At 38.5% G+C, this 18715-nt stretch overlaps 2 protein-coding genes across 8 annotated transcripts in view; both read left to right on the top strand.

The window, feature by feature from the left end:
- The first annotated feature begins 1336 nt into the window (after window positions 1-1336).
- Window positions 1337-8615, top strand: LOC134643381 (cytochrome P450 2K1-like). Of its 3 annotated transcripts, XM_063495718.1 has the most exons (14): window positions 1337-1546; window positions 1650-1812; window positions 1914-2063; window positions 2151-2311; window positions 2592-2771; window positions 5290-5457; window positions 5586-5748; window positions 5849-5998; window positions 6102-6262; window positions 6353-6532; window positions 6738-6879; window positions 7807-7991; window positions 8206-8347; window positions 8428-8615. In XM_063495718.1, exons 1-14 carry the CDS (start codon window positions 1337-1339, stop codon window positions 8613-8615), a joined length of 2343 nt encoding a protein of 780 aa, XP_063351788.1. The 3 variants fall into 3 exon arrangements, with proteins under 3 accessions (XP_063351788.1, XP_063351790.1, XP_063351789.1); XM_063495719.1 differs by lacking the exons at window positions 1337-1546; window positions 1650-1812; window positions 1914-2063; window positions 2151-2311; window positions 2592-2771 and adding an exon at window positions 4983-5020 and having other exon boundaries at window positions 5298-5457; XM_063495720.1 differs by lacking the exons at window positions 5290-5457; window positions 5586-5748; window positions 5849-5998; ... (4 more) ...; window positions 8206-8347; window positions 8428-8615 and adding exons at window positions 3051-3192; window positions 3361-3545; window positions 3897-4038; window positions 4112-4526.
- Window positions 8616-10988: 2373 nt separating this feature from the next.
- The window catches only part of vash2 (vasohibin 2), a 41416-nt gene continuing 33689 nt past the window's right edge, over window positions 10989-18715 (top strand). Inside the window, exons 1-2 of one of the 5 annotated variants that reach the window (XM_063495361.1) lie at window positions 10989-11158; window positions 12220-12662. In XM_063495361.1, coding sequence (XP_063351431.1) covers window positions 12342-12662 — 321 coding nt within the window. In that variant the 5' untranslated portion in view covers window positions 10989-11158; window positions 12220-12341. Of the gene's footprint in view, window positions 11159-11546; window positions 11703-12219; window positions 12663-18715 lie in introns of those variants that run through there. The other 4 variants (XM_063495364.1, XM_063495366.1, XM_063495365.1 and 1 more) reach the window with 4 other exon arrangements.

Genomic DNA, 18715 nt, shown 5'->3' with positions numbered 1-18715 from the left:
AATGTCATGTTGCCATATCATTTTTTGATTGGTCGACATTGTACATTTTTCCACCAACACGAAAGGGCTGTTTTTTTGTTTTTTTTGTTGTTGTTTTTTTTGGTCATAAGCAGAGAGTGCTTGCTAGCGCTGTCCTTAGACAGTAAACATGACGAAAGTATTCAGAAAAAAACACAGAGTATATATTGTTTATCATGACTCTGGTTTTACGTGGCCTATCAGCACAATTTAAAAACTGTTATATATCACCTTGTTGCTTTGTCATCTTGAAGTGGTCATTTGATTGGCTTACCACGACTACTTTATTCTTCCTCAGCCAAACAGATTGTTTTGATTGTTTTGCCCCTAGATACAGGTGTTGTGCCAAAACGTGATCGTCTGCCAGAGAATGATTGCCCTCAGCGGGAGCACGCGGAGCTACTTAAAACTGTAGCGCCCAGATTACTTACATAGACAGCTACTTCCATGCAACTGATATAAAGTGCGGTAAGCTGAAGACAGCTTCAACCATCTGTTTGTTGAAAAAAAGTAACGCGACCGCACCGCATTTTCTTGTTAGTAACTGTAATGGCGTTATAATGATAGAAATAGTAATTAGTTAGATTACTCGTTACTGAAAAAAGTAACGCCATTAGTAATGCCGGTACTTATAACGCCGTTATTCCCATCACCATCAGGTAAGGTGACTTCAAACAAAGTAAACCAGACAAACTAACAGTTGAAATAAATAAAATGTTAACTTAACAAACTTGTCAAACTTGATTTAATCCAAGATGTTATACTAACTAATCTGTAAAAGTCCAAAACATAAACAAACTACAGAAAAACAATAAAGCATGACTAAATGAAAACAAGAATGTTAACTAAGAATAGCAACCCTAACTCTGAGCAAATGATGTTCTCACCCACTTTGTCACATGGAGTGTAAAATGACTGAGTAAATATTTTCAAATTCACTTCATAAGGATAATGCATACTGTATAATCTATTTAAGTTATCAAAAGAAATATAAATATTCTTTATAGTGCAGACTAGGACCTGGAGCACCACACCTGCTGCAGCATCGGGAGTTGTGCCTTTGAGCATCTCTCTCTCTCTCTCTCTCTCTCACTCTCTCTCTCTCTCTCTCTCTCGCTCTCCCTCTCTTCAACCCACCTGCCAGTCATTAAGCAATTAATTCACCACTGCAAAAGTCACAGACTAGTGTGCTAGCTGTGGTTTATATATATATGCTCCTTGCCTTTTGACAATGCCAAAAATTTACTTTAGCCGACAGTTTTCAGGACTTGCCTTTTTCAGTTCAAATAACACATTTTGGATATTTTGTTTGAAGGTTATGGGGATAATAGATGTTGTTTTTATTCAGTTGACAAACTCTGTCTTCTTAGTATGGGTTGTGACAGTGCTCCTGTTCATTTTCTTTATATCTTCTTCAATCTTCAGTTCCCAAAAAAATGGAAAGGAGCCTCCAGGACCCAGAGCATTTCCTTTGGTTGGGAATCTCCTGCAGCTGGACCTCAAAAGACTGGATAACTCATTATTGGAGGTGAGAAAGTTACTGTGCTACTTCTGTATTTTGTAGATTTTTAGGTTCAATTTTGTGTTTATATAAAAGAAAAGAAAAATGTTCATATTTTCATTGCTCTTAGTTATCCAGGAAATATGGATCAGTCTTCACTGTCTATCTGGGTCCAAAAAAAGTGGTGATTCTGGCAGGATACAAGACTGTGAAAGAGGCACTTGTTGACTATGATGAAGTGTTTGGAGCCAGAATTTCATTGAAGGTTTTGGATGATTATAGCCAAGGACATGGTAAAGAAAAAGAAAAAATTCACCAGATTTTTCTCATACTTTTGCATCCATCATCCTTACACTGTGTGGAAGTGAACTACTTTTTAAACACTTTGTCTCAGGGCTCTTGTGGTCCAACGGTGATTCATGGAAGGAAATGAGGCGCTTTGCAATGACTAATCTGAGAGACTTTGGGATGGGCAAGAAAGCATGTGAGGACAAGATAATTGAGGAATGTCAACACTTGATTGACATTTTTGAGAATTTTAAAGGTAAAGTTTGTTGAAACTGAGATTAACAGTACATTAACTGGAATGCTACATATATTTAATTTTTTTTTTCAATTTCCCTTTCCACAGGAGAAGCTTTTGATACAACCCATCCAATTAACTGTGCAGTCTCTAACATTATCTGCTCCATTGTCTATGGCAGCAGATTTGAATATAATGATCCAGAATTTACGTCGATGATAGATCGAGTGAATAGAAATGCTAAAATTCTGGGCTCTCCTTCAATAAAGGTATTAGCTTAAACTTTGTGATGCTTGTGCACCAACTGATGACAAAAAATTCTAAATTATAGAGTTAATAACTTCTTTTTTTAGGGAAGCTGAGTTGAGTTTTCTAAGCCACACACAGGCCTCAGTACTGCCAGACCTGATGAATCAAAAATCAAATATGCAAAAAAAAAAAAAAAAACAAATCCCAAATACTTTTTCACACCACTGTACTAGCATTTTATGTGCTTTAAAATCTGTCTCTGGATAAAGGGACTACATACTAACGTATCAAGTTTGACAGCTATACGACATGTTTCCATCACTCTTCAAGTGGACTGCTGATAGGAAGGAATTCTGCAAACTGACTGATGCCACTATGAAACAAAACAGAGCCATCTTCAGTCGTTTAAAAGAGACTCTCAATCCACAGATGTGCAGAGGCTTTGTGGACGCCTTTCTGGTCCGGAAGCAAAATCTCGAGGTTGGAATCGCTAACATCTTTCAAGTTAATATTCTAGAAATACTGATTAAAGCTCAATGTGAAATTGTGCATGTTCCTGCCCAGCTATGATGAAAACAAAACATTTGTTCTGAGTCCCAATACCTGACTACACCAGCATACCTATAGGTTTATTCTGGTGTATGTTACATCCTCATTACTGTTTGGTGCCTTGACACTTCTTTTTCTACTGTCCAACCCCCATCCAACTTTGGGATCAGAATGATTTAAGTGACTTTGCTGTTAAATGTCTATGTGCAGGAATCTGGGATTACCAACAGTCACTTCCATGATGATAATCTTTTGATAACAGTCATGAATCTGTTTGCTGCCGGCACAGACACATCATCAACAACACTGAGATGGGGACTTCTGCTAATGGCCAAGTATCCAAAGATACAGGGTGAGGAGCTCAAATAATCCACAACTCTGATTTCCAGTAAAAGTGTATTCAAAGGACACATGTCACAAGAACAAAATCACAGTAACCATGTATTTATTCTGTATAGTGGAGTGTTATTTTCAGTCTTACACAAATGTAATGTGTCCACTGTTTTCTTTCATACTCCAGATGAGGTCCAGGAGGAGCTGAGGAGGGTCATAGGAGACCGACAGGTGCAGGTTGCTGACAGGAAAAACCTGCCCTTCACTGACGCCGTCATCCATGAGACACAGAGACTGAGCAGCATCTCCCCCACTGCACTTCCTCACAAAACCACCAGAGACGTCACTTTTCAGGATCACTTTATCAAGAAGGTTAGACTGAATAATATCTATTCAAATACTACCAGGCATCAGGCCAACATGTTTTGAGATAATGTAACTACATCCTGGATCGTCCTGTGTCAACTCTGAGTTGAGGTGCCAAAGTTGTAAAGGTACGAAAAACCCAAGTGCAGACAAAAAGACTAAAAATGAGTGGGAACAGTTGTTATCAGTTTACTGAGTGCACAAAACAGAAGCTTGATGGCATGTTGGACGGGCAATCACAGGAATACAGGAAAGTTTGGCACTGAATCCAAATCAAAAGTATGTGCTGTTTTTATGTGTTCTCTACTTAGTATGTTTTGTACCTTGTGCATCTCTGAAATCAGTTGTTATCTGCAGGGAACCACAGTGTTTCCTCTCTTGACATCTGTCCTGCATGATCCAAGTGAGTGGGAGAGGCCTCACAGCTTTTATCCTGCTCATTTCTTGGACAAAGAGAAAAAGTTTGTCAAGCGAGATGCCTTCATTCCATTTTCTGCAGGTTTGTGAGCTCAGCCATTACCACTGAGGTACATCTCTTCACAGGACAGTTGATTATTGTTCGTCTCTTGCAGGTCGCAGGATTTGCCTCGGAGAGAGTCTGGCCAGGATGGAGCTCTTCCTCTTCTTCACCACCCTCCTGCAGCATTTTTGTTTCACTCCTGCACCTGGAGTTTCAGAGGATGAATTGGATCTGACTCCAGTTGTGGGCATTACTCTCAGCCCTTCGATTCACAAATTATGTGCTGTTTCCCAAATGTGAGGAAGAGATGGTCTTTATAAGCTTTCGGTCAATTTTAAGCAGAATATTTCCTTGTGTCCTTTATTTCAGAGTCACTGACATGATTTACAAAATGTTTAGTTCATTTGTTCCTTTAGTTTCAAGTCTCATGTAGGTGAAGATGTCACATTTGCCTGTTGGCTTTAAAGTAGTCTCTGAATAGCTGTCTGTAAAGTTTTGATTGACAATAAAGGCAGAATGTTTTGATTACTTAAATGCTACACCAGCACATGTATCGCTCTCTCGCTTGCTCATAAAGATGTGACATGTTAAGCATTTTTCTCCACAATAAAGATTAAATGCTGCATCAGTGCATGTCATACTCATTACTGCCCTCTCTAGAAAGAGGACACCCTCAGTTTTCTTAGTAAGTACCCCCATGTCACGCCCCCTCGTGGTTGTAGAAGTTTACAGATGGGTTGACAAAACATTGTTACTATTGTTGGTCAGCTGTGTGACCTCTTTGGAAAGAAAGAGAATGTCTGAAAGAGATTGAAATACATTAAGGTTTATTTGTCTCAGTGATTTATTTATTTTTTTTTCATTTTGGGGGGCTAATTGATGACATAAAATGGTTACCAGACCCTTTTGGGCCATTTTCTATCTGTCCGCTTCACTTTTTCACTTAGTGATATGAAAAACTAATGTTAATATATATTTTAATAATGTTAAAATATATTTTTCAAATGCTGCACTTTAAAGTGTTTACACAAATAACTGTGATATCAGGTACACACACACACACATATATATATATATATTTTTTTTTTTTTTTTCATCCTGAAAATATAATATTGACACAGACCAGAGTACTAACTGCAACATTAATCATTTACTCATTCATAACCACAGAACACTGTTTGCACTGTTTATCCCTCTGCAGTGTCTTTCACAATCACTGAGTCTTCAGTGCAAGTAACAGAGTGTGTATTTTACTTGAAAACCATGGGGATATTGAATGTTTTTCTTCAGGCCTTCAGTTCTACCTTCTTGTTGGGGGCTCTGACGGTCCTCCTGCTCATCTATTTAATCTCCTCTGCTAGCTTCAGTACCCAGGATCCCCCAGGACCCAGACCACTTCCCTTGTTTGGGAACTTGCTTCAGATGAACCTTAAAAGACCCTACAAAACATTACTGGAGGTGAGGTAAAGCTATTGGGCTGCTTTTCTTTTAGGCTGACTTGTAAAGTCAGCTTTCCATGCAGCTCTTACAACTTCCAGGGTCTCTCTAATGTGTGTCAAAATATCAACATATTCTGCCCTTCTTAGCTGTCCAAGAAATATGGATCAGTCTTCACTGTCTATCTTGGACCCCAAAAAGTGGTGGTGCTGGCAGGATACAAGACAGTGAAGGAGGCACTTGTTGACTATGATGAAGTGTTTGGAGACAGAGATCCAATTCTAATTGTGCGTGAAATGAACCATGGATATGGTAATTTAAAAAAAAAAGGCTATAACCACATCGTGTGTCACATTACCTTTTAGAGCTCTTAAATTATTATTATTTAAACTCTATACATACTTCATTACAGGGGTTGTGTGGTCCAACGGTGATTCATGGAAGGAAATGAGGCGCTTTGCACTGACTAACCTGAGAGACTTTGGGATGGGCAAAAGAGCATGTGAGGACAAAATTATCGAAGAATGTCAACAACTGCTTGAAGTTTTTAGGAAATTTAAAGGTAAGATTTGTTTAATTTAAAAAAAAATGTAAATGACATTTATTAACATTAGATTAATTTGACTGTTATTTGTTTTTCACTCCTTTCATTTGTCTCGTCACAGGAGAAGCTTTTGACACAAACCAAAGATTATCCTATGCAGTCTCTAATATTATCTGCTCCATTGTCTATGGAAGCAGATTTGAATATGATGATCCAGAGTTTACATCTCTGGTAGATCGAATGAGCAGAGGTGCTAAACTTTTGGGTTCTCCTTCAGTACAGGTAATTTATACAGTTACTTTCGTAAGTACATAAAGCATCAGTTGTTGCAAATGACTTTTTAGTTACTGATGGTTATATGATTTTTGACAGATGTACAACATGTGTCCAGCGCTCTTCAGTTGGACTGGTGCCAGGAAGGAACTGCTTGAAATGTCTGCTACCAGTAGCAAACAAAATCTTGCCATCTTCAGTCGTTTAAAAGAGACTCTGAACCCACAGATGTGCAGAGGCTTTGTGGATGCCTTTCTGGTCCGCAAGCAAAATCTGGAGGTTGGTATTTCTCTCATCTTTCAAGTTGGTAGTCTGAAATTATTAACTGAAGCTCAGGGTGAAGCTGTGCACATTGCTGCTTAACTATGGTGAAAAGAAAACAAATATGCTGTGTCCCAGTAGAGTCAATATAAGAACAAAGTACACCCTGTGTCAGTTTTAAAGGAATTAGATTTACTGGCATTTTATTGTTGCATGTCTGCAGGAATCTGGGATTACCAACAGTCACTTCCATGATGATAACCTTTTGATGACAGTAATGAATCTGTTTTCTGCTGGCACTGAGACAACATCAACTACACTGAGATGGGGACTTCTGCTTATGGCCAAGTATCCAAAGATTCAGGGTGAGGAGCCTAAATAATCCACAACTTCAATGCGCTAAAGAAATCAAATGACTGTCACAAAATCAAATAAATAATGTCACCTCATTTACAGCCGTTTCAAAAATTAAGATTTTAAAGGACTCTATTTTAGTCCTGTGAAATACAAATTATTCCTTTGTATTATTGAAAAGGAATTTTTTTTCTTTTTTACAAATTATTGCTTTGTAGTGAATCAGAAGAGCCAACTCCCATCGAGTGAGAGCCGGCTCCCCACTTTATTTTAACAAAGTTTGTTGTGTTGCCACAGTATTTAACTGTCTTCCCACATACATCACCCACAGCACAATTTCTATGCTGAACGTAAACTCAGTTACGATCTGTGAACAAAGTCAAGATTCCGTGTTTTGTGGTCTAATGTTTTGTGCCTCGAGTTTCTCACTGGCTCACACACTTGCTCGTATGGCAACAGTACCGCTTACAACCACACTCTCCAGAGAGTGGTGCGGTGTGCTGAAAGGATAATTGGAGGTGAGATTCCCTCCCTCCAGGACATCTACAAGAAGTGGTACCTGAGGAAAGCGGGGAGGATCATCAAAGACAGTCACCCCAGTCATGAACCTTTCAAACTACTTCCGTCTGGCAGGAGGTACTGCAGTATCTGGTCCCGAACCAGCAGATTCAGGGACAGCGTTTTTTATCAAGCCACCAGACTCCTGAACAGTGACACTTTATAGGCACCTCACTCTCACCTACCAGAATTTCAACACTATACACACCATATTGTAGATATATGCTATTTTTTTTCACAATATTCAAACTGTTGACCTCTATATATTTTACATAGATGTATATACACGCACACACACATATATGGTAAATCAACTGATTCTTATATAGCACTTTTCTACTCTCCCGGAGAATTCAATTATTGCTACTTTTATACTCAAGATGAGGTCCAGCAGGAGCTGAGGAGGGTCATAGGAGACCGACAGGTGCAGGTTGCTGACAGGAAAAGCCTGGCCTTTACTGATGCCGTCATCCATGAGATACAGAGACTGAGCAGCATCATCCCCACTGCACTTCCTCACAAAACCACCCAAGACATCACTTTTCAGGGTCACTTTATCGAGAAGGTAAGACTACATAACACACCTGTGTTTAAAAAGCCTGACCTGCACAAAGTCGCCATGTGGGAGAAAATATAACTGCATCCTGGATTGTGTATGATCATTTTGTGTAAGGATGATGGTTTGGTAGTGCAGGTAGGAAAACATAAATGCAGATAAAATACATGTAAATACAAGGTGGAAACAGGTTTTAGCAGTCTGGATATTGTAATTTGTGCAGGGAACCACAGTTTTTCCTCTCTTGACATCTGTCCTGCATGATCCCAACGAGTGGGAGAGACCACATAGCTTTTATCCTGCTCACTTCCTGGACAAAGAGAAAAAGTTTGTGAAGCGAGATGCCTTTATTCCATTTTCTGCAGGTTTGTGAGCTCAGCCATCACTGTTTAGGTTACATCTGCTGACAGGACAGCTGAAGTTATTCTTTGATGGTCTATTACAGGTCGCAGGATTTGCCTTGGAGAGAGTCTGGCCAAGATGGAGCTCTTCCTCTTCTTCACCACCCTCCTTCAGCATTTTCGTTTCACCCCTGCACCTGGAGTTTCAGAGAATGAATTAGATCTGACTCCAGCTGTGGGTTTTACTCTCAGCCCTTTGCCTCATAAACTGCGAGCTATTTCCCGTATGTAAGGAAAATGCATTTGAACGCTGTACCAGTCTTCTCTGAATCACGTTATTATTTCATGACATGAAATGTACCAAAAAAAAAAAATGGATTAGGTAAAGGCTTCTTTGGAAATTTAACAGTTTGCAAAGCCAGAGCTGACCTCTGGGCCATAGGTTTGATATCGATCCTTTAAGTTTACGTTTTTTGTACAGCTCCATCACATGAATCTATGGCTACGTTCACATTGCAGGCTAAAGTGCATCAAATCCGACTTTTTTGACCCTATGCGACCCATATCCGATCATGGTATGACAATTTGAACAGCACAAATCCGATATTTTCAAATCCGATCTGGGTCACTTTCGTATGTGGTACTGAATCCGATACATGTCTGATGTTTTAGAAAGCGACTGCTGTTTGAATGGTCATGTTGCATTAAATCCGTCTTTTACGTCACTGACACAAGACAGATGCCAATTATCAGCGCCGGAGAAGCGCCCAAGAAGACATCGTGAACGCTTCCTGGCCATCCAGTGTAGATGTCAGTGAAACTGTTGGGAAGACAATGTTGGAGAAACGTGAACATTTTATTTGTACTGTATAATCTGCAGATTCTGACAGAAATCTGCAACTATCCTTTGAAGCACCGCTCCTCTAAAACAGCAATAAGGATAATTATTAGGCCATATGTAAATAACAAAATAACTTTATAACTTAAAGCAAAATTGGGAAACATAAAGTCTGAAACAAGTCTTTATATTAAGGGCCATCAGTCAAACAATACTGTTTGGTCTGGGTTTAAACAGAGCGCGTTGTGTGTGACGTCTTCTTTTGCACACGCGGGCCACTTGGAGGGTTCACACTAGAGCGAGTTTGCTGTCACATTTTATTTGTAGTGTGAACAAGCAGAAAAAAAATCAGATTTGATCAAAAAATTGGAATTGAGCATTAAGACCTGCAGTGTGAACGTAGCCTAAGTGAGCATTTTCTCCTGGAAATGGAGTCTCCAATGAGTTTTTTCACAAGTTGGTTCATTGTTTTGCTCAACATGTTCACTGTAACTTAAAAATGTTGCACAAGCACATGTTAATCTCTCTCTTGTTCATGAAGACTTAATATCTTCTTCATTTTCTCCATAATAAAGTTGAAATATTAAAATGAATACACCCCACACTCATCATTTCCCTCCTCACTCCACCAGTCTTCTCAGCAAGTCTTCTAAGTGTCTATGTTTGACCAGCAGGAATATAAAACACAAAGAACTTTCATACAGACCTGTTTCCCATTTAATCTTTAATGTAACTGTAATGCTACTGGCCCTCTGATGATTTTCCTTATATGTCAAAATGGAGTCTTTTTATGAGTAAATCAAGCCAAATAGGTGTGGAATAATTTTACACTATTCTACAGTCCATCATGTTTAGGTAGTCAGTACTATATGGGAGGTGACATCCATATAGTACTGTGCAGAAGTCTTGAGCCACCTCTGATTTCTGTATATTTTGCTTCCAAAAAGCCACACTTTCTTGTCTTGTCAAAAGTGCTCCTTAGCAATAGTGCAGAGAGATGGATCTAGACCTTCAGTTCATTCATCTGGTGTTTGTTGAAGCGGCATTAGATGTGCTGTCAGTGGAAGGTGGCTGTCAAGAAGCCATTCTTATAAAAGAGAAAACGACTAGGGTGTGCCAAATTGTTTGTTACAGCACACTAAGGTGTGCTGTAACAAACAATTTGTCCATAAGGTGGAGTTCTAAGTCAAGTTACGTTATTACTGCAAATGTAGCAGCCCATTATTCATATTGATATGTCGAGTGCCACAAAAATATGACACATAATATGACACTTTTTATTTAAAAAAACAAACAAAACACGTCCTGTATATTATTGTGCCACACATCTAATGTTAAGTGGGAGGTTTTCACGTGTCTACTTTGTTTCTAGTATGTTTCATATATAATTGTAACATCAGTAAAAAATAATAATAATAATTTCTTTGTTATTTAAAAAAATGCATTCATTATTGATAGTTGGAAATCACAATAAAACTGATAACTCTATATTATGGGATGTATGTGGATATAAATGTATGTCATTAGAATAATTTGACTGTAGTCTATTTGCTTAGGTCTCTTCCAATGTATTTAAACTCATTCTTACTAAAAAGCGTCCAGCCCCTAAAACAATATATTCCAAATCAACAGATATAACAAGTGGAAGAAAATCCAATTTGTTGCAGATATATCACTTGTTGACCTCTTCGTCCATCAAAATTAACCAATCAGAGAGCACCACTCGATCCAAAAAAGGTAGCGAATACTCTCTGACCCGCCCCTCTTTGTTAGTTCGACCAATGAGAAGCTGTTGAGCACTGGCAACCGTAGGGGATACGAGCAACGGACAGATACGGGAGAGCAGTGGCCGCTAGTAGGACCGTTTTATCCCCAATGATTTAATCATATGAGAGGGTAAAGAAGCGTTTTTATCACCATGAATTTGGATTTTCTGAGGAGGTAGCTGATATCGAGGCTCCTTGCAGGCTGCTGACAGGGAGAAATGCAGAGACGAGGTAATTTCCCCGTATTGTGGTGGTGGGAGGCAACGGCCCCCGCAGTGTTCCGAGATACAGCGGCAAAGCTAGCAAAAACAGTAGAGGGGAACTTCCTGGACGGCGCTATCAAAATAAAAACATATCCACAGACAAGTGATTTGTTTCGTTACGGTTCTGTGCGTAATTACTTTTAACACGTTTTAGAAGCCTTACAGGCAAGCAACTGATGAGATTGTGAGTGTGCTCTGGTGATTCGCAGTAATCAGTTATAAACGATTGACCAACGTACTGATTTTATTTTGAAAGGAATCGCGCTCTAATTCCTTCTTAGCAAATGTTAGCTTGTGCTAGCTTGACATATAGCAGAAGAGGTGAAGTTACAAAGCCTTGAACCAAAACAAGACTTTAAAGCCTGTGGTGGACAACGCCGCTTTGTTATGAATGGAACACACCTCGCCTTGGTGACTGATTTTCAGATCAAGTGCGTTTTCAACCGGAAGACCGATTGTTTATGTGAAATAGAAGCCTTGCTGGAAAACACGATACGGTCAGGATGATAACGGTTGGGATATTTCAGCTGATTCAATCAAAAGAAAAAACTTAAGTCGACATTAAGTTGCCTTTGCTCGGTTAAGTTACACATTAGTGAGATTTAATCAAATCATTCCGCAGATTGCTATATTGTGTCGTTGCAAAATAAATACTGTGTATTTCATACTCATGAGTTTATATGACTGCTAATGTGGATTTTTAATGCTCGGAGGGTTGTTTTTTTATCAGCTGTTGAGCTACTCTGGAATCAGAAGTTATTATTTATGCATATATTGTTTTTGGTACATTTATTGTCGACTGTTGCTGCATTTTTGGCTTCTTTATCACAATCACCCCTTTTCTGAAATACTGATAACTTTGATTTTTTTTGTAACAATTCAGTGGAAAGTACCTGAAAAAATCCCCACTGTGTTATACAAACACTTTTTGTAGTGATCCTTCCTATGCAGTCATGTACATGTACTGTCGTTTTAAAAAGCATAGTTGAGTTAATGCGTTTTCTTTTTCTTTTTTTCCCCCATTACCAGGTTAGACCTTGAAGATCAACATGTGCTTTGCACTGCTCACTAACAAAAAGAAGCTCTTGTAGCTGGAGGAAGATTGCCTGCCCTAACTTTTCCCCCTCCGCCTCTACTTATTCCTGGGGCCAATGACTGGACCCAACTCCCCAAGCCGGACTGGCACCTCTACAGCCAAGCTGAGCAGGCATGGCCGGTCCAAGAGCACCAGCTCGCACTGTCTCCTCCGCTGCAGCACCCAGGAGTCCTCCTCTTTGTCTCCCCCAAAGAACAGTTCGAGATCCCCCGAGGAGGAAGAGGAGAAGGATGGAGGGGTTCTTTTCTACGTTAATCGATCTGGTTTTCCTATCGAGAGTGTCACCTGGGAGAGGATGTGGTCCCATGTGGCAGCCGTGCACCCTGACGGACAGGAGATGGTGGACAGGATACGAAATGCTGCATACCTTCCCAAGGTAAGCCAGCTGGCCGAGGGACTGGGCCATCTCTCAGTGCTTTTAAATTCTCTACTGCAACACATGTCTTTATTAATTAAACTAGATGTTATGCTTAGACATCTGTTGGTTTGTTTTGATTTGTTACTATCGCTTATGTGTTACAGAAGTGCATGCCATTTTTACTCACCACAGTAGTAAGGTTGGAATTGTTTTTACCTTGTGTGTGTGCATGTCCTACAAAAGCAGGTGTTTGTATGTCTGCCTTTCAACACGAAAGGGTTCAGGTATGCATCTTACATCAAAATGAAGGCCAAGTTTGATAATGATTTGAGAAGTAACTTGCTCTGAGACAGGTGTGATCCTAGTGCTTTATGGACTCTAGTTTTTTATTACTTCATTACACTTAGATGGAGTTTATTGCAGCATTTTGGTGTGCACTGCACCCCAGTTTTTCTTTTGCCTGAATTGTTATACACCTGAGAAAAACTTAAAGGTGTCAGTGGTGCACTGGTAAAAACTGTGCAGAGGTTGCATACGTTTTTTCCATATGATCGAGTTTGTTAGGTTAATTGCTGTTCTTTAAATTGCTGTGGGGTTTTCCATCTCTCTGGCAAATAGGATAGACTCCAGCATAAACCTGGTTGCAAAAGAAAACCTGGTTGGCATAGCACAAGACAGTTGAACTATTTTGTCTAATTTTCCTGCTAATTTTCCTTCTTTCTCATAACACCATAGCGTAATATTTCTCAGTTGAGCCAGAGGGCTTTTCAAATGGCATCACCGTGTGTAGTAGTAAAAATATGACAGTTAGATGTGCACCAAGGTTTCTTCACTGTTAATGGACTTTTTGTGAAGGGTTTCACTGAGCTCTCTGAGGTTCCTTGAATCTTCTCATCTCAAAGAAATTCAAAGATCTTCTGAATGTGCTGAATGTACTAGGCTGTCTAGTTTGTAGGGACTATATGATTGCCTGGATTAGAGATGGGTATGTGGAATAGCCGTGTTGGGACATAACTCTGTCCTTACATAACATACTTGGCGGCCACAAGATATATTAAATCATCGAGAGCTTTTTGAACTAACAGATGGATTTTAAAAGCATTATATATATATAGTATATATTCTATATTATATCCTATCTTGCAATGCACTTACTCGTCAAATTTATTATTGATTGGTATGCTTGGTATTTCCTTAATGAATCAAAGTGAAGCTATTTAATTGTTTTTCACTTTCTGTCTTGTATGACATGAAATTCTCATGTCTGATTAGCTAAAACACATTTTAATTCTCACATATCCTATCTATAACCAGGCATCATTGAGTATAAACTGTTATTCACAGATTCAGTGATTAAAGTTGACTACATTTAATTGACTAATTGTTGCAGTTAGATGTATCTACACCTGTATGGATCATTTGTTTACATTGCAAAGAAATTTTTTTTAATAAATATATGCATCTGAGTCACTGCATTATAAAAAAATACTGTTAGCTAGCTGTGTTATCCTTCCTATTGCTGTGACTGTTCCAACTTTAATGAGGAATTTATGTTTTTATAATGTTAGTCGGGGCGTCAGATAGTGTATCTCCAAGTCGTTGGCATAATGGTCGCCTTAGGTGTTGATGTCAGCCTGTTTTCACAGTCTGTTGTTTCTCGGATACACACTCTCAGGTGTACACACAGACAAATGCATGGCATTACCATGACAACAGTAGTGCTAAATTGAGCCACCATACCTGTCAGTTGAAATTAGTTCTGCATTTTGGATTTGTCACATTGTGTGTGACTCGGTGTCACTTCTGAAACGCGCGCACGCACACACACACACACAGGCTTATTATCATAACCTGTCTGTTTGTTAGAAGACTGTTTCGATAACAATAATAGGGTATGCTTATAGTGGCATTAAGACCCAAGCAGCTCGCCAAGAAAGTGCTGCTCTCAAGGAGATTATATATATATATATATATATATATATATATATATATATATATATATATATATATATATATATATATATATGTGTGTGTGTGTATATATGTGTGTGTATATATATGTGTGTGTATATATATGTGTGTATATATATATATGTGTATATATATATATGTGTATATATATATATATATATATATATATATATATATATATGTGTGTATGTATGTGTTTGTATATATAAGTATATACAAACACATATTTATCTTTGTCTGTTGCTTCTGAGGCCCCTCAGCCCAGATTTTCCTCATAGTTTCCCGTCAGTGATTTGGATGAATGCTTGCTGTTTTTGCAGGCAGAGGTGAAGGGAATCCTGTTGTTGTTTGGCTCTGCTAATTGGCCATGTGGTCATTAGTGACCTGGTTGGCTAGCAATGCCTAACTCATTTACTGTATTCCAGATACAAGGACAGCATCAGGTTGTGTGTGCACACAAACACACTAAACTGTGCCTTGTATATGTAGAAGTAGCTACTTTTGGACAAATTTAGTGTTGCATATTGTAAGACACACTACAACTTGCAGTCTTCAGTGAAGCAATAATTAATACGAAGAAAATGTAAACACATTTTTATGTAAATAATAAGTCTACTTTTTAAAACCTTCAAATTGATGTTTTTTTTCTTCAGTGTGTCTAATCTAGACTTGCACACATTATGAATCAAGTCTCACAAATAACCTGTTAAATAAAACTGTTTAAAAGTCCGCTGTGTTGGACTACAACTCGTAGTCTGTGTTCTTAGTCAGCTCGGTGTCGTGGCCCATGAACATGATTCCACTTCAAAGGTGGAGTTGGAATCTGTCCCGCCGCAGGTCAAGATCAGACCACCAAAGTCACTGGTTATTCTAGCGTTATTGAGAGCTTAGGCAAAAATTCACAGGGGGTCATCTTTAACCAGGGGTCAGTACCGTTATGTTGCAAAATTGGCTTAACTCAATTCAATCTCATAACAGCCAACAGAGTTCCTCTGCTAGCTAAGTTAACCAATGTATTAATATGAAGTTAAGTAATGTTAAGAATCACCACTTTAATCTGATTTACAAATATAATAAAAAAAAAACATCAGCTGTGTAAGTTATACTTCATCTACCATTTTTGTTATTTGTTTCCATGGATTTCGATTCCTATCTCTGTCTGTTGTAATGTCTTGTGTTGGTGCTTTATGCAGGTATCTCCATTGTCAGTTGGTTTCCATTGTAGCTTTGTTGATATGTAACCTGATACTCCTTCTAGTATGTGTATGTGTGTGTGTATCTATAAAGTGTAAAACGGGTGGTTACCACAGATACAGTCACAACTAACCAAGGTGGGTTAACTGTGCTTTGAGGTGGGGAAAGAGAACAAGGAGAAGACATGAGAATGAAAACAGTTTTGCTTCCCTAATAGGACCGACAGTGAAAACCAAAAATGTTTAATTAACTTATTAATTAGCATATTATCGTCATATAGTTTAATCTGAATTTGGTAGTCTCTGTTAATGTGACATTTCTAACAGCTGCTGTTTATAAAATGTAAATTTATAATTTATATAAATTTACATTTTATAAACCATTTGTCTTATGGCAGTAAGACAAATGGTGAGAAGAACATCATTAGCCACGATATAACTTTGTAAAGAAATTTTATGAATTTAAGTTTCATAATGCAACATGTGGTAGCTTGACATGCTTTTTAAAATATAGGTCAGTATTACAGTCTATGACCAGAATCCTTGTCACCAATCTCTGTGTCCTCATTAACAGAATACCACAGCACCCAAATAATCCCTCTAATACAATCTGGGTGGTGGATAATCTCTGAATACCAACTGGACTGCCTGAAGGGTTTTTGATGGGGAAACAAAACAAGAGAGAACTCTACAAAGCAAAGATCTGTTTTACAAACAAAGCTTGAAAGAAATGATTTGATTCAGGATATAGTGTCTCCAAAAGTTACAAGCCTTGTAAACTACACCATAATTACAGCCAGTGCTCACTTTGCAATTTTTCCTGAGGGTTTTAAATTTTCACTCATTTTATCTGAAACATTTCGGTAAGCCCTAAAAGCACAGCATGACAGGTTGAAGCATGAGTCTGTTTTCATGTCCTGCTGTGTGTTCTGTTGTGCTACATCTGAGGCTTGGTTACTGGTCAGTGGCACATGAGCTAAATCTAACTGTACAGATGCTGTCAGTCGAGGGGAAGGATACATTTGTTTTTCATTTCCTTTGCACTCTCTTTCCCCGAAGCACCCAATATCCATGGACCTGGTTTTCTGGGCTAAATCTGGTCGAGTAGTCGTGGCCTCTAAAAAGTCCCAGTCTTTACATGTACACTTGGCTGAACGATGGCAATTAATCTTTTCAGGCTATTACAACAGATTGAATACAGCTTATTTGCAACCATTCACTAAATCACACTAACCAATTTTCTTCTGATTAGAGGCTAAAATCAGGTGAAATTTGGTTCCTAAGAGACAACCAGCCATTGTTTCAAAAGTGCAGACATGTTGATTTTTATTTGGTTGTGATTCTTCTAGTTCCTGCTCACTATTTTAAATCACGAGACTTTGACTGCCTTTCTCCTAGCTTTAATTTGTGCTTTATGGACTGGCATTTTGGTCTTTACTCTTATACACTTGACTGACTTTAATAAATACTGCACTATAGATTTTAATCTGTTTAGAAAGATGGGTTAATCTTTACTTTACTGATCCCACAAGGGAAATTGTTGTGTTACAGCAGCAGGATAAAGAATAAAAATCTACAATAAACAGCATTAAGTAAAAGTCCTCCAGGTACATAGTGAGGGTCTTATACTGTCAGAAAAAAAACTTATGTATGCAACAGATTTTTAAAAAAGAAAAGAAAAGTCCGGTTAAGTTAAAGAAGAGTAAAAAGTACGATTAAGAGAGTAGATAGTAGAGCAAAGTGCATTAATAAATAATATGTGCACTATAAATCTAAGAAACAGTTGTAGAAAAATATAATACAGAAAGCTGAGTTAAGGTGTTGCTCCACAGACAGATAACAGGTTGTTTTTAACCTTTGTCACTGTGAACATATGTTTAGCATCATCATCATGGCCTGCTTACTTAGGTTTCCAAAAGAAACGTGATGAAGCTGAAGCAAGACTTATGGACCAAGGATGAGCTTATCTTGGACTTTTCATCTGTTGCCACCACCCAACCTAAAAACTTTACAGCCCTGCAGTCTTCCTCTTACGTAGGTTAATCCCCTTCCACTCTCAATGATACCGCTCATCTGGTCTGTTTACATCACCACTGGAGGAGAGCCAGTTGTTTTGGCGAGATGCAAGAGCTCCTGGGTATAGCCAATGAGATGTCGCCCGGTCTAAAACCAAACTCAAAATCACATGTCTACTTCATGCAGCTCAGAGCCTCAAGCAGGAAGTCTGCTGTGGTTATATCTTCTGATGCCTGGAGATTTTGTAGCAGTGGTGAAAAGAAAGGGACAGGGGACAGTTTTTGACAGGACAGTAGAGTAAATGGGAAGTCAGAGAGAGAAAACAGGGCAATGAAATGCAAAACAATGGCCCCTGCAGTGACCTGCTCAACCCAATGTAAAATATTAAAAAGCCATAGTGTAATGGCTTTTTTGCTTTACTTTTCTACATCTGGCAAAGTGGTGGTCATCAAGTTTTTCAGTTTTTTTCAGGGAGGAATTCTTTTAAGGGTAAATGTTTCTCTTCAATGACAATAGGATTTATTTATTTTGGGTGGCCTTAACAGATCACAGTACAACTAGAACCTTTTAGCATTGCCCCAGCAGAATGACCTGAGTGACATAACAACAAGAAAGCAGGAAAAAATCTGCAGCTGACAGATTCCCAAAATGATATTATTTTTGTGGGATAGTTTAGCGAATATGACCTGTTATATATATCAGGGTCCAGAGTAGAGCTGAGCGATATAAGATTTTTTCATATCACGATATGTTTTTTTTCATTTCAGGTGATAACGATATATATCACGATATAAGCCAAATAACTATATTTGTAAGATTTAAATGTGCCGTTGCTCACAAGTAAAATGTGAAATAATCAGCAGCTTGTCTTGATTTTACTATTTATTTCCC

The sequence above is a fragment of the Pelmatolapia mariae genome, linkage group LG15, assembly GCF_036321145.2.
Source record: "Pelmatolapia mariae isolate MD_Pm_ZW linkage group LG15, Pm_UMD_F_2, whole genome shotgun sequence".
NCBI classification, from domain to species: domain Eukaryota; kingdom Metazoa; phylum Chordata; class Actinopteri; order Cichliformes; family Cichlidae; genus Pelmatolapia; species Pelmatolapia mariae.
This window is presented reverse-complemented; position numbering and strand designations above follow the sequence as displayed.

Excerpts from the sequence above, each read along its gene's own strand:
- LOC134643381 (XM_063495718.1), top strand. The coding sequence starts at position 1,337 with ATGGGGATAATAGATGTTGTTTTTATTCAGTTGACAAACTCTGTCTTC. Across the intron at positions 6,263-6,352 it reads TGGGTTCTCCTTCAGTACAG|ATGTACAACATGTGTCCAGC; the intron begins GTAATTTATACA and ends GATTTTTGACAG. Across the intron at positions 7,992-8,205 it reads AGGGTCACTTTATCGAGAAG|GGAACCACAGTTTTTCCTCT; the intron begins GTAAGACTACAT and ends TAATTTGTGCAG.